We start from the raw sequence: 15,162 nt of genomic DNA, 5'->3' as shown, positions 1-15,162 counted from the left end.
CTTTCTCATATGCAGATTATCCGCTTTATATTTACGAATAAAATTTGCTAATATATTATGTCTTATTATGTAGTCACACAATAGCCTTATCATATAAGCCACATCATATAATTTCTCATAGGTATTATCCTACTAAAATAATATAATAATATAGAATCTATATATACTGTCACACAGCAATTTAATTATATCGCACAATTAATATTCTAATTAACGCAACTCAAAACAGCTTTGTTTAATTAATGAAATGTCATTACTGTAGAAAAGACATTTAAAATTGTGAAATTAAATTGAATGATATGTAATAATAAATTATAAATGTAAAGTTTCATGATAAAGCGTATATCTAATCATACTAATTTAATTCGACGACATTTTATTATCACATATCAAATAATGAGATTCATTATTCATATAATTTTCAGTATAACTTTCTCTTAAGTAAAAGCCTAGTAAATCCTAAGTAAAAAAATGAGCTTTTTTATCTCCTTTAATTTTTAAAGCTTAACTCTTTCGAAGAAAGAGCTATTTTAATTCTTTATAATTCTGAAATAATCAGGCCAAAAATTTCGGAAGAAATATCTTCGCGCTGAGAAAAAATTATTTCCGTATTATTTACAAATAAAAAGCCGTCCAATGCAAATTATTTAACAGACTAGGAAATCTACGTCGACAAAATATTGACCGTTACGGTCGTTCGAGAGACAATCAAATCTCTACTCGAGCACTTTGTCGTCATATCATTATTCTCTTTCTCGCGTCGCCTACTCTCGCCTACAGAAAGCGTTTCAATACTTGAAGAACCAGAGAAAGTCCGACAGTAAGTCGCGTAGGTGTGCGCGTTACAGCATAGATAGATATAGAGAAAAAATATATATATCGATGCACATTTATATGTATGTGTGTTCACGCGCGACCATGAAAACGCGCAACATCTGGCATTTAATTGTAAGCTGTAAGACACTGTCGTCGTTCCACCTGCGTTATACATATTTTGAATATTCAAACAACCAAGTGATATTTTTTCAAGTGCCCTTTTCCTGCAGGCGGCAACGAAATAATTCTCGCCTTAAAAATAAATAATTTTTGTTAGTAAATAACATGTTAGTGCTGTATATTAATGGCACATTTAGAATCGTTCAATATATTTTTCTTCTCAAGTTTTTTTTTTACCAAAAATTACAGAATTTTATGCGTGTGGCTTGACTTTATTGAATTTATGGTTGGTTCAAATTAAATTCGACACGCAAATAAATAAAATCCAAATTATAACTTTTCACTGTGATTAATGATGAATAAAGTAAATTAAAGAAACTCTCTGATCATAATAAGAATAGAAAGGCCAATTATGTACAGCTTAAGAGAGTTCAATTAGAGTCTAAAAGTTTTCGGACTCTAATTGGTCCTTCCATATCGACTCAAATTAATATTAACCAACCACGATAATTTTATAATTTGATCTGATTTTATTTATATATCTTATTTATATGTATTAGGGTTTTGTTAAATTTCTACTAAAACAAATTCATTATAATTTTATTTTCAGCTTCATTTACGAGATACTTAAGCATCTCTATCTTTGACTTGAATTAAGAGATGACAGAAAATTCTAATAAGTTTCAAGAAATCAAGATATTGTTTTCGAGGTATCGATCCATATACATATATTAAACTATAAATGGAATATGAGTCACTCAAGACTTAATGGAATCACAACTCCATCGTTTATGAACAGAGTGCTCTCACGAGAGTCTAAGAAAACAATGGCCATGCTTCCCATCAAGCCTTCTTCCACGGTCGCGTGATAACCGTCGCCGCGTTCATCTTTAGCAACGTTCGCGGACGCCCGTAAAATACGAAATGCGATTAAGCAAAGCGCGGTAACAATATTATCCGACGACGGTGTTGCCATAGTGTAATCGTTAAAATAGACGCAAAGGAAAAGGGGTTAAAACACGGAGAAGACTCAGATTTAGGGACGGAGAGAGAAAGGGGGCGAGAATGTATAAGAAGAGGACGAGAAATAGGATTGAGGGCAACAGATGTCATGGACCCTGGGAGCTTCGCGCGACCTAGTTTGCCCTGTCCTGTACATGTAACCAGCTCCGCTAATGCCGTTGTCGAACAACCATCGACGACGTCCAACGACGCCCATCGGCGTTGATCCCGGTCGGAGGACCAGCCAGCAAAACCGGTGACAGATCCTTAATGTGAAGCATCACCCATCTAGATGCAACGATCGTTGCCATCTTTCATCGCTGACTAGTCACTTTCGTTCGAATAGTCGTTTGGATCTCGCGACGTAAATGTTTATATAATATAGTAGGGCGCGAGTTAATATCTGCGGGAGTATTAAATTTAGAATGCTTACGCCTCGATTATGTAAATTTCGTTACAAAATAAAATAGTATATTTTGCATATTAAAAAGAAAAAAATTTCATTTTTTCTAGAAACGTCGTTAAAAAAAAAAAAAAAATATTGAGATTAAACTATTCTCGTGAAACTTTATGAATTAATTACGTTGAAAGTGGCGTTATATAAGTCCAGCTTTAGTTTCCTAAATTTCTTAACAATCTTAAAGAAACATTCTCAAAATTAAATTTAAAAATAAACGAAGAAAGAAAGAAAGACGGAGAGAGAAATTACGGAGCATTTTATGTGAAATCAAACAGATGCTTCGACATTTCGCAGCAGGTGCATTCAAGAAGATTAAATCTGCAATCCTGAAAAATGCACTCAATTGCATCGCCAAGGTGACCCGATGAGATATCTATCGATTGTATTTCATCTTGCGGTCACTTCGTCTTCTTGCACTGTAACGCCGTATATGTTCCGCAAATCCGTGATTTACATTCCTGCCTATATCAAGCTTGCACTTGTCGCAGACGTCGCGGGGCAAATTTACATTTAGATCGAGGCACAATCAATTTATAGATACGCGTCGTTCGACGCAGCGAACGAGCTTTTCCACTTCGTTTCCGACGACAGCGCGAGAAGATATCGCTGAGAAGGCACGCGATACGCACACTCTTCCTCTCGAGGTAAGGACTTCACGCATCGCCGAGAATGTTCTCGCGAGAAAATTGCGTATAAACTTATCGCTGAATCATACTCTGTGCTCCGCGAAGATCGAATTTGCGGTGGAGTTTCCGACAACGACGAGATGAATTTATCGAAGCGTGAACGCTCGCGCTTAGATATCAGTGTTAGCACAGAAGATAGCAAACTTGTGAACAGTCTGTGTAGAAAATATGCTAAGTATCCTATGGAATATCTGATCTTAATTTCACCCACAAATCTGTCGATCAATTTGAGGTCGACATTTTCTTAACTATCGGAGCAAAATATTGTATCAGTAAACTCGTTATAAAAAAATCAGTAAAATATTATTTCTCGCTGTCATTTATGTTATTTATAATATTTATTTCAAGATTCTAAAATCAAAATTCACACGATATTCTTAGTATTAAAACATTGTCTGGTCTAAAATTTACTCTTTTCAACTAAAATCCCATTCATGTCTAATTCATGTCTAATTGTCAAGTATATTCGCACACTTCGCTTTCGTTCTTTTGTTTTTTTTTTCACAATTTCTCACAGCTGCATTCGAATCGGTATTATTCGCGGCGAGATTTTTAAAAGCGTACCGCCAGTCACGCTTTCCATGCCACCGCCCTAATTGTCTACATCCAGGCAAAACATCCTTGTCATGTTTTTATGCGGCTCCTTCCGCGAGATTGCGAGACAAGCTGTATTTATCCATGCTTCGTGAAGCCAGACATAATTTCATCGTTTTGTCGTAAAGCGGAAACATCGGTGCAATCGTCTTCGCAAAGAGGGATATTGTATTGACCAAGATTATTCTGACGAGCGGTCGTCGTCGGAATTCTTATCTAATGTTACTTTTCAAATAAAGCAAACGTAAGTGCTTCTTTGAAAAAAAAAAAAAAAATATCGTTGCATAACTCAGACTTAGAAACGTCAATCAATAGATTAACAAGAAAAGAAGTTCAGAGCGCAATTTTTGTTGAAAAATCGGCAGTAAAATAAAACATTATCTTCTATTTTTCATATTATATATATTATAAAAATTGGTTAGTTTTTTTTTCTTTCTCTAAAAAAATTTTAGAGAATTTTACAAGAGACAGAAGAAAATATTCCAAAAAAAATTTAAATTATTGCCATTTTAATTTTTAAACAAATACATTTTAACATTTAAATCTTCAATAAAAAGATTACCTTGTTTCACGGCCTAACACGTAGTAATATATTCAGAAATCGTTAATTAGTATAAAATAAATCATGAAATATCACAAGTTTTATCAAGATTTTTTTTTTTAGTTGATTCCCTCTTTCTCTCTTTTTGTACGTCTTTTAGCAATCTGAAAAGTATACGTTTCTTTTGCTTTTTCTCGAAACTAGATATCATGAAACAGTTTCATCTTCTTGAAATAGCTTGCCTCGAATACTTGTGCGAGAATATTGCAGCCATCGTCGGTATAAAATTTCTGGAAAACGATCAGTGTCGCAGAGACCACATAAAGGGAGTATCTTACCACAGAGATAGGAGACAAGAATTCGTCCTTGGTGGAATAGAAGATACACTTTCGGCGTATATGCGCGATGAGATATTTATGAACGATGCTCTGGATGTGCCGCTAGAAACGAGAATCGCATGAAAAGGAACGCGTTTGAATCAGCATATGCACAAGCAAAAAGGGAGAAAGAGAGAGAAAGAGAAGGATAGTAATAATTTACTCGGATTGAAATTAAAAGGATGGAACTGAAACGATGCACGCGTTGTATGCCCGACTTTTGTTCTCGGAATTTTGCGCGATGAGAAACGACTCTCGCTGAAATCAATCCTTCTCAAAACGTCCCCTTTATAAACATGACGTTAGAATATCTTTTTCAAATGCATCTTTATCCGCTCACTATCAACGTAATCGACAAAGTGGATTATTTCTGTCATAAGTGAACGATGAAGATCAAAGGAAAAAAAAATATTGAAAAGATTTGAAAACTTCTTCGCATAAAATCGAAATTATATTAAACAATAGTGATAAAAAGTGCAACAAAACCGTAATTTTAAAGTTAATTAAATATCATCTGGGGAAAAAAATAATAAAATTTTATAATAAAAAATGTTAATATTGAAAAAGTTATGCGAAAAGAGTTGTACGATAAAAATCGGAAAAATCTTCAATTATCAATAATGATTTTATTTCCTTAACGTAATCATTTTCGTAATCTCGTGAATTCTCTGACGCATTCTCGCAAAATGCAAATGTCATTAGCGAACTTTGCGTCTCCAACTATGTTCGAGTGTTTGTATTCAATGAACAGAATTGTATAATGCATGCTCTTGGTGATGCTTTATCGTTGACATATATGTTCTTTCATTTTTATTTAGCGAGCTCTGTTTACGATGCAAAAAGAATCTGAGAGAATGATCAGGTACGTTTGCCCCGCCTTATCCATTTTCTATCGCTCATATTTTACCGCGATAAGCGACATGTCATGGAATGAGAAAGCCTCGCAAAACAAGCTACGAATTATTGAATTGTTTTCGCATTCATCGGAATAATAGGACTTTCTAGGTTTCTCCGCACATCGACGAAGCTTAAAAACTGCAGTTGAACTACGATGAATCACGGTGCGAAAAGTTTCGCGAGAGTATGCAAAAGTGACCTTCGACTTTAATAAGATCTTATTGCATGCTACGCCGTGAAAGAAATTGCGACTAGGCAATCAGTCAAGTTCCGAGCTTTGCGACTCAAATAAATCGTCGAGTGGAAAAACGTGTACCATCGTAATGCCTAAGTACGCACGTGTGCACGTGAAAGGATTTATAAAAGTAAATCCAATCAAACTTCAAATCATTTTTCTTTAAACTGTTCATGAAGTTGGTATGTATATACCGTATTTATTTTTAATATAAATTTCCGAAATATTTTTAATATAAATTTCTAGCATTTACATGTGCTCCAACATATACATATATTTTATATTTAATACATATATTTATATGTATATTTTATCTAAAAAAAGATAGAATATAAATACTGCAACTGTTTTAACAAATATATTATTTTCCAATAATAAAATAAAATTTCATTTTCAATAAAAAAGTATTCTAAAATTTTATTTAACTTTACTAATTTATATATGGAGAACCGTTACGTTGCTTCGTGTTTAGCGAGAGATATTCGTACGTGAACAGACTACCTTGCAATTTTTATTACCGTTGCACCGTCGAGTTTCTACCTACAACAGCAACTGTCAACATGCGATCGTTGCAGCAACAATTCTCCGAGGAATTCGTGTCTACTATCAAAATGTAGCCAGTGCAAGCTCTAAATTCTCTCAGAGCAATCTGAATTTTTTATACCGCTCTGCTCTCCTCCGAGTCCTGAAAAATTTTAGTCTTACCGGCATATATATATATATATATATATATATATATATACCTATTCCATCGGAAAATAACTGACTCCGTGCGCGTTAAATATTTGACCATCGAAAATTGTTCGTTTCTTTGCTAAATCGATAACCTAACACCCTGATATATTTTGTACTAAATTTTACTCTACACCCGATAAGCCGATAACTTTCGAAATCCCTATCGCCCTTCTCGCAATTCCTCGAGCCCAAAAGTCTGAAGGTAAAAAACTTTGATCTCTCGCTAAGAATTTACTACCACGCGATTCGAAGCGATCTCTCGGATCTGTCGAACACGGAAACTTGTAGGATTCGCGATGCGCGAACCGACCTACGCAATAATCTGATAGAGTCGTATTAGCCTGAATTCCGACAATCCAGTTAACTACCTACCCTACTCTTCTGATCCAGCCTCGTCCTGAATTCGAATCAATTGATACGACCTGGCACGCTCGTCGCTAATAAGACGAACTGATAGGTTTTCTAAGACGGTGGCATCGAAGACGTAGCGTCGAAGTCATAAAATGCCAGAATTCCTCATGAATTCCATTTTATTACGATCTATCAAATTAGTTGTCGCAGTATAATTAATATATTATTTACTTCTAGAAATATTTACAAGATTTAAGTAACCAGAATGATATCGCTAACAAAGTCGGAACAAATAATTATCAAGAGCGGTAATTTAAACAAGACGGACAAGTCGGTCAATTGCCAGCGAGAAACATTTTAACTATTGCTAACTATTGCGATTATAATGTGGCTTAACAGCGCACGCAGGAGATCATGCCACTTAACTACAATTTTGAAAAAATATTTGTAAAAAATGTAATAGCATCGCGTGACATGACGATAATGACCGGCGATGCTGTCTGGAGAGCAATGTCGAGATCTTCTAGAGAAGCATTTTAGTGGCTATTCCGCTCTTTGAAAACATATCATCGAAATTGCAGGCGTGTTTATGTGCGGATACGAAGGGATAATTGCATACTAATGATCGCAAGACATAGCAAGTGAATTCTGAAAAAAAAAACGAAACAAGTTTCGAGTCTCACGCGATAATGAGAGTCGAATCATACTTACGTATTTTGCTTTTAAAAGCGTGTCGATATATTGATAATAATGATAAAAACAAACGGTGGAAGAATTTTTAATAGAATGTAATCTTATTAAACAAACATTAAAATAAAAATATTAAATAAGCAATGGATTATTAATAAATTAGAAATAAATTTATAAATAAAATTATTCAAGAATAATAATACGCATAATACACGAGATTCCATTAAGTCAAATTAAAAACACAGAATTTTGACTAATCGTAAGCTATTTTTCTTCCAAATCAAATTGCGATATAACTTCATTTAAATTTAGATTAATCAACTAAAAAATCGATTTAATTTAAAATTTTCTCCTTCTAGATTTCAGGAAATGCTGATCTATGCAGAAAGTTTTAAAGATCGAGTAATATAATTGAAATCGACTCACCAAACATCTTGATACCCTGAACTGGACTAAGAGGATAGAAGTCCCCGTGCAGCGGGCAATGGAAACCCACTCTGCGTTCCCTTCGCCTGGCACGTCTTGTGAGCATGCAAAGCAGGATGCCAAGAGCAAGCATAAGAGCGCCCACGACTATGCAAATCGGCCCCAAGATACGGGAATTGCCGGTAAAGGCAATTCGGGCGGCGTACGAATTCTTATCTTCGTCCTCGCCAGGACCGCGATAAGACGCAGCTGCAACAAATAAACAAGCGATTTAAAATTAACCGCAAAAATTAATTAAATACCTAATTATCATGTACAAAACTCTTTTTTGAAAATAAATTTTCTAATCATTTTCGAGTAGTTATTTTTCACATTTTCGATTAGACTTAACGTTATTTTTAGCAGAAATGACATAAATTCTCGCATAAAAGTACATTTTAATTCTACTAACAATTTATGCAAAATTCACACAATTAAAAATAATCTACTTTTGTTCCTTTAAAGGTCTTTGTTAATTATATGCATTCTGAAAGGTGTTGAAGAGATGATGGTTCTTAATAATAAGAGAGTGATTAAACGATCCAGGTTAAACACAATCTCGGCCACATTGTACTCGACTTTCGCGGAAGTAAAGTTCAGAGTTTAACGGATAAGGCTTCATGTTCTCTTTGCGTGTTTCTCGTATAATGCCGCGAAATCGTTTCGTACTTCGTAAAGCTTCGTAAGCGCGTTGGTCAGACGAGGTTTGAACAGGTTCGCATTACTATGCGCATTGATATGCAAATGCATAAACTTTTTCCAGCAAAAGAATTTATGTGTCCAAAGGAAAATTCTTTGAGAATGTAATGACACCTGTGTTACCTTTGCCGATCGTCAAGTGAGAAGAACGTTGTGGCATATTTAAAGAAAAAATGTTCGTCTAAACGAGCAGCAGAACTTATGAACATAAATATGTTCATGAAAGGTTTGCGTCTGAGCAAATTTTAATCGATAACGCCAGCAAAACGCTGTATAAACGATCGATAGATTTGATAGATATTTCTATCGTTTTCTTTTTTAGGAATAAGATAAGTAAATTCTTACATAAATACAATAATGCAAGTAAAATAAACAAAATAATTAAAAGAATAAAATAACACAAATTTAAGTTTATTTAGAATTCCCTGTATATAAATATTAATTCTTTTTTTCTTTATATCTTTTTTTTTTTATATTATCATTATGGTAACAAAGAATTTCTTGAGAAAGAAAATCGCTGTAAAAAAATTGCATTTTAAAAGTATAGTAAAAATAATATGTAAAATAATGTAAAAAGTAATTTTAGAAATAACATATTTCAAAAGAAAACGCGGGCGTGAATAAATAATGTATTACATCCGCAAAGTTCTCAACAGTATCTTACGATCTAGTCAGTCCGTAAGATCGATTTTTCCCATAATCAAAAATAAAATTCTCCGTTCCACTTGACTCTATCAAAGAAGGCTCGACTCAGATAAACGTAACAAAGACTTCAACGCAGCATGAGTAAGCGATGAGGATAGAGGGATTTCTAGAATGTCCAAGAGGAAGGTAGACGCTTAGAGAAACAACGAAAGGGAAATGGGCTGTAGGACCGGTCTTGACGGCGGTGATGGCAGGAAAAAAGGAGGATAAAAAGGAAGGGACAGACCGGTTTTGATAAATCGGTTGGTAACAACACTCGGGATCCTGTATACGTGAAGAAGCGTAGCCGAGAAGTGACAGAGCGCGCGATGTGAGAAGCTAGCTGTTGCTTGGCGAACAGTCCGAGCCTTCTTGCTTTTTTCTTCCGCTTTTTCTGTTCTGTAATACGAAAGCTATATCTATGGTAGTATCTTGAGGTCAGCGTCCCGACGCACAAAGACGCTTCACAAATTAATTCAACGAGAAAGAACAGCAAGGTCTTTCGCCTTCGAAAAGAGAGAAAAAAGCCTTGAAAATCGTCCGCGTATTAATACATTAGCATTTATTAAAATTCAATTAATATTGAAACTCACTTTTTAAATTCTGTGAGATTTAAAATCAATTATATAATCAATTATATATTATAAAATATATAAAATAATGTGTATAAAAAATAATATAATATAATATATAAAAAATTAATATAAATTTATATTATATATCCCTATTTGAAAAAAAAATTTCCGAGATTTCTCTCTTAGTTTCATAATAATTCTCTAATATATATTAATATTGATTTTAAAATTTTCGCGTGGAAGTATAATGGAAGAAGAACAAACTCTATCTCATAGCTACAAAGTAAGTTAGAAGTTATAATCAATTTACAATTTAAATGTGTTCGCGGAATTGAAAGTATTTTTGCGCAGCTTTACTATTGCTTCAGCTTGTTGAATATGGCTTCCTTTTCTATTAATCCGCTTATAGTATGTAAGCAAAGGCTTCAGTCATTAGTATGTAACAACGAAGAATATTGGCTTGATAGATATCTCTTAGTTATGACTGTGTTATCAACGTCACGTGTTGATAGCCATAGCTGTCGTTCAAAACATCCATTCCTTTTCATTTAATTTTAACTTTATACTATTCATTTATCATTATTATAAATGTATATATAAGAGATTTTTAGTTTTAGACCAAAAATTGTGAAATCTTTGAAATATTTTTCAAAAGTTATTTAATATTAAAAACTAAAATATATTTTAATGGCTTTAATGAGTATAAAAAACTTAGGTTTTTTCCGTATAATATTAAATATTATTAATTTAACTTTAAAAAAATATTAAAAAATAAAAAGTAATCTATAGTTCTCTAATAATGTTTAAATAGTATTCACGAAAAAATATTATCAAGTCCATCCGCACATATTTCATAAACAAGAAAAGCCATAATAATATTCCATGTATATATAACGAATATTGCTAAAGCAAATAATAATCAAATAAAACAAATAATAACAAGTCTACAGTATATCGCTAAATAAAATAAAACACGCAAGACGCACTTTCTCGTAAACGTTAATCATCATGATATCTCGTTCCGAAATAAATACTGATTCTCCTTTTTAAGCGCGACCCACATGCGATTAAAGAAGCCTATGCTTTCTCCGAAATGGAAAGCTTGAGATTATGTTTATAATTAATTACGCTATGATGTATTAGAACACTCAGACAAGCATCAATAAAAAAAAGGATAAGTAGAAATTCAAAAATGATATATATATATATATATATATATATATATATATATATATATATATACACTCGTGCAATCAATATTGTTGAAAAATTATGTATTTTTAGAATCGCGAATAATGTAATAATTCAAAATGAGAAATATTTTTAATGGAATATTTCAAAATGAGAGAAAATGTTTTTTTATCTATGATGTTCATTCGATGAAATCAAAGCTAGTGATTCTCATTGTTAGTCATATCGTCCGACACACTGTGTACTTTTGCAAAACCGCAATTTATACGAATGTATTTGTAATTGTAAAAATGAAATAATGTAGTACAATTAAAAGCCCCGCAAAATCTAGGAAAAATATTCACCAGAAAATACAAGTATATTTATCACGTTTATTTGATATGTGTAGCATCCTCTGATGAATTTATATTTCCGCCGCACTTTTAATGATCATCTGTTTAATATTACATTTTAATTGCCCAGCAACATTTTCGCGTCAAATGTGCGCCCAGAGTGCGAGTGTGTAATTTTAGAGAGGAAATATATGACACAGGATGTACAGAGACATGCATGTTATGTAAAGAAATATATAACTATGTCAGGAGGAACGTTGTCAGGTTGACATAAAATGCATTTTTAAAAATAAAAGATTTGTAACAATTCTAAAGCCATCTTCTTTTTATAATGCGCTTATCAGTTCCGCGATAAATATATCTTTTTTAACCGGATTTTCTGCGCATATAAATTTGCATGAAACATATATTTATGTAACTAAAAAAAAAAAGTAATTTTAAATAATAAAACCGGAAATACGAACCAGTGAGTACAGCACCGACGAGCATGAAGAGGGTACCGAACGCCGGAAGTGCGATCTGGCAGTTCGCCGCTATTACTACGCCGGCGACCATCAGACCGCCCTCGATCTTTTCCACCCTCAATCGCGATATGGGAGTCGGGCATTTCAATTTTGCACCCAGACCACCGCCCAGCATCCCCTCTTCGACCGCCATACTGCCGGTCCTGCAACAATAAGCGTGACTAATTACAGTAGCTGTAATAAAGACTCTCCGGCGAAAATGCGCGGATGAGTGATCGCCAATCGAATCAGGTAGAACAGATTCTCTTTATATGTAAAATTTTAAAAAATATTAAAAATATATATATAAAAGAGAAGATAAAACTAAAAAAGAAAAAAAATGGGCTCAGCCGGGATTTGAACCCGGGACCTCTCGCACCCAAAGCGAGAATCATACCCCTAGACCACTGAGCCGCTTGCTAATCTTTTGCCAATATGCTCTTAAGAATACACTGCAATTATTAATCTTATCGTTAATTAATCATAACATGACTAAATATACATATAATTAAAAAAAAAAAACTAAAAAAAATATATATACATCAAAATTAATAATTTTATAATATATTTATATTTTTATAGCACTTTGTTATAATTTTGTATAATATAAAAAAATATATAAAATTCATGATAATTATATAAAATTATAAAATATTAAGTTCATAATCTATAGATTTCGCTTTAAATATGACTTTATATTAAAAATAGTTTTTTACAAATAAAACGCATCAAACTTTTCGTTATTCTCTTTCAGACGATCAAGCTGAGATATTTCATTCGCGCTTCAACAAATTCTGTAAAGAGAAAGATAGTTTCCTCACATAGACAGATCGACCTTTCCATCAACTATGATAAACGATCGCAGTGCAAAACCACATGAAGATTCATTTTCAGTAAATTGTAGCGATGGAATAATTGAATCAATCTATGCTACATATCGTGTACAGCTATTAATTTGACGTGGAAGTTGAAATTCGAAGCGTACCTAAAAGGTAGAATAATTAAGGCGGATGCTTTATGCAGCTCGCCGACTTGACAAATAGCGCAGGTAACGTTCCGAATATTCATGTGCATATTATACCAGATCATTTTAGTCACAGAATTAATAAATTCATTTTTTTTACATCACATTTCGTTGATTAATAGCAAGATTGCAAAGCGATAAATACTCAGTAGCGACGTAAAAGAAAAATTTTGTTTCTCATTTAAAATTTTACTTTTCATTTAAATCCAATATAACAGAGAAAAATCAGAGACAAAATCATGTAAAACTGATGGGTTTGCGATAGATTAATAACGCCATGAGAAAGAATATGAAAGAAAATAGTTTCGAATATCGTAGCCCCGCGAAAGCATAATATTTACACGATTAAAAACTTTGAAATACAATATAAAATTGTTTTTAATAAACGATATATAAATCTAACTGCAATGTCAATGTTTAACTGTCAACCATATTACGGAATATTCCTATCATTTGCTTGTCATCGTATTCTAGTCACAAATTATTTACAGGTATAGATATCGTGACATCTGCGACAACAAACTAAAATGATATAATTATGCAATACGTTCGATATAATTTCCCCTTCACATATTTTTGTGTATATTTTATATAAAGTATAGTTTTATGTATTCGTTTAAAAATTAAGTTAAAATTTAATTATCAACCAATTTTTTTTTCGAACGGGCTTTATTTATTTGTTTTCGTATTATATTTTCAATTAAATTTTTCGTCCTTCTAAGTAAAATCTTTTAAATAATCGTCAAAACCACTTCTCTCGATTCATACGTTTCTTTTATTCTTATTTTTGCGATGCTTCGGTACAGCATAATGGAATTAATCCTAATAATTATAATTTGAGTTATTTCTCTTTCGAATTACAAGAAAGATTATTTGTCCCGTTAAAAATAATTAAATATATATTGCCTACCTTACAATAAATAATTCATTCACTCGTAATTAGATTTCCCTTAAAAGACAGTTATGTTTATTACGCAAAACTGTTTCGACAATCACGTTTAATGTCAACTCTGATAAATCGAGAAATGTCGAACAGATCGTATCAATTTTCGTGCAAATACTCGTTTCAAGCGCACGCTTTAACAACCTGAAAATCACTGGCCTCTTCGGCGATTTTGATGGAATTATATTCTTTAACTCCAATGCGATAACAAGAAGCTGACGAGACGACAAATTTATCATTTTTATTTTTTGTACACGCGAGAATATGCAAACCATGTAGTCTATTGTAAATCAGGTGTCTAGCGTAAATTGCCTACAGTACATTACGTTTTTAAATTTATATTGTAAATAAACACGCGACAGTTACTGTAAAAACGTAGTATAAATTGTTTATTTATGCAGTTTCGTTTCGCGTCATTACTTCTCGCAGTAACAAAAACTCGAACAAATTAAATTTTATAAAATATAATGTCCAGAACAGAAGTAGGAAGGAAAAAGTTTTAATTTAAAGAATTATTTACATATTATTTTAGTGACATATGTATTAAAAAATAAATAAAAGAGTACTCTCGAGATTAAAAATTTTCATTGAAGTTTTTAATAACGCTCAGAGAGCAAAACAATTTTTCTGAACAATGTAGCGTCTACTATATATCTTGTTCGAGGCATCCATTTTGCAAGCACCGAGTAACATCGCAGTTTCTGCTGATAACACTTGTACTTCGGTCGATCAAAGTTTGCAAGAATTACGCGAGAAATACGTGTTACATTCTATCGTGTAAAATTCAAGTTTCATCTTCCGGCAGTTGCAAGTTTTTCCTCACGAAAATTTCGATATTATATAACATGCATTATATGAATAATGTACGCATTTTGTCACGCCAAAGGAAAGAAATAATATAGTATTTTTTTTTAATTTTTAACAATTTTTTCCGCTATTATGATAATATTAAAATAATTTTTATATAAATTTTTTATTTTATCATTTTTTATAAATTTCTCATAAATTTCAGATATTCCGAAAAATGTTATTTCCGAAAAAAATTGATTGAAAATGAGCTTTAATTCGCTTCAATATATCATTCCACATAATTATTATAAGCATTCATAATTCATTCTAATATTTTATTAAAGCTAAGAGTGTAATTTCACGTACGCGATCGTTTAAACAGAGATGACAGATTATTCACCTATTTTTTTACAGAAGCTCGTGTACTTGCCATGCACTTGCGCAATCATCACA

The 15,162-nt window shown here is 32.6% G+C and overlaps 1 protein-coding gene and 1 non-coding gene across 7 annotated transcripts in view; both read right to left on the bottom strand.

The window, feature by feature from the left end:
- Window positions 1-15,162, bottom strand: part of LOC126857947 (uncharacterized) — a 53,603-nt gene that overhangs the window by 13,149 nt on the left and 25,292 nt on the right. For 5 of the 6 annotated variants that reach the window (XM_050607881.1, XM_050607880.1, XM_050607883.1 and 2 more), the window contains exons 2-3: window positions 11,915-12,117; window positions 7,931-8,179 (exon numbers count right to left, since the gene is read on the bottom strand). In XM_050607881.1, the coding sequence (XP_050463838.1) occupies window positions 7,931-8,179; window positions 11,915-12,117 (452 nt within the window). Of the gene's footprint in view, window positions 1-7,930; window positions 8,180-11,914; window positions 12,118-13,887; window positions 14,023-15,162 lie in introns of those variants that run through there. The other variant, XM_050607884.1, reaches the window with a different exon arrangement.
- On the bottom strand, window positions 12,296-12,367 carry Trnap-ugg (transfer RNA proline (anticodon UGG)). The gene has a single exon. It is a non-coding gene; the product is annotated as a tRNA-Pro (tRNA).

Source organism: Cataglyphis hispanica, chromosome 23, assembly GCF_021464435.1.
Source record: "Cataglyphis hispanica isolate Lineage 1 chromosome 23, ULB_Chis1_1.0, whole genome shotgun sequence".
Lineage (NCBI taxonomy): Eukaryota > Metazoa > Arthropoda > Insecta > Hymenoptera > Formicidae > Cataglyphis > Cataglyphis hispanica.
Note: the sequence above shows the minus strand (reverse complement) of the source record. Positions and strands in the feature narration are given on the sequence as shown.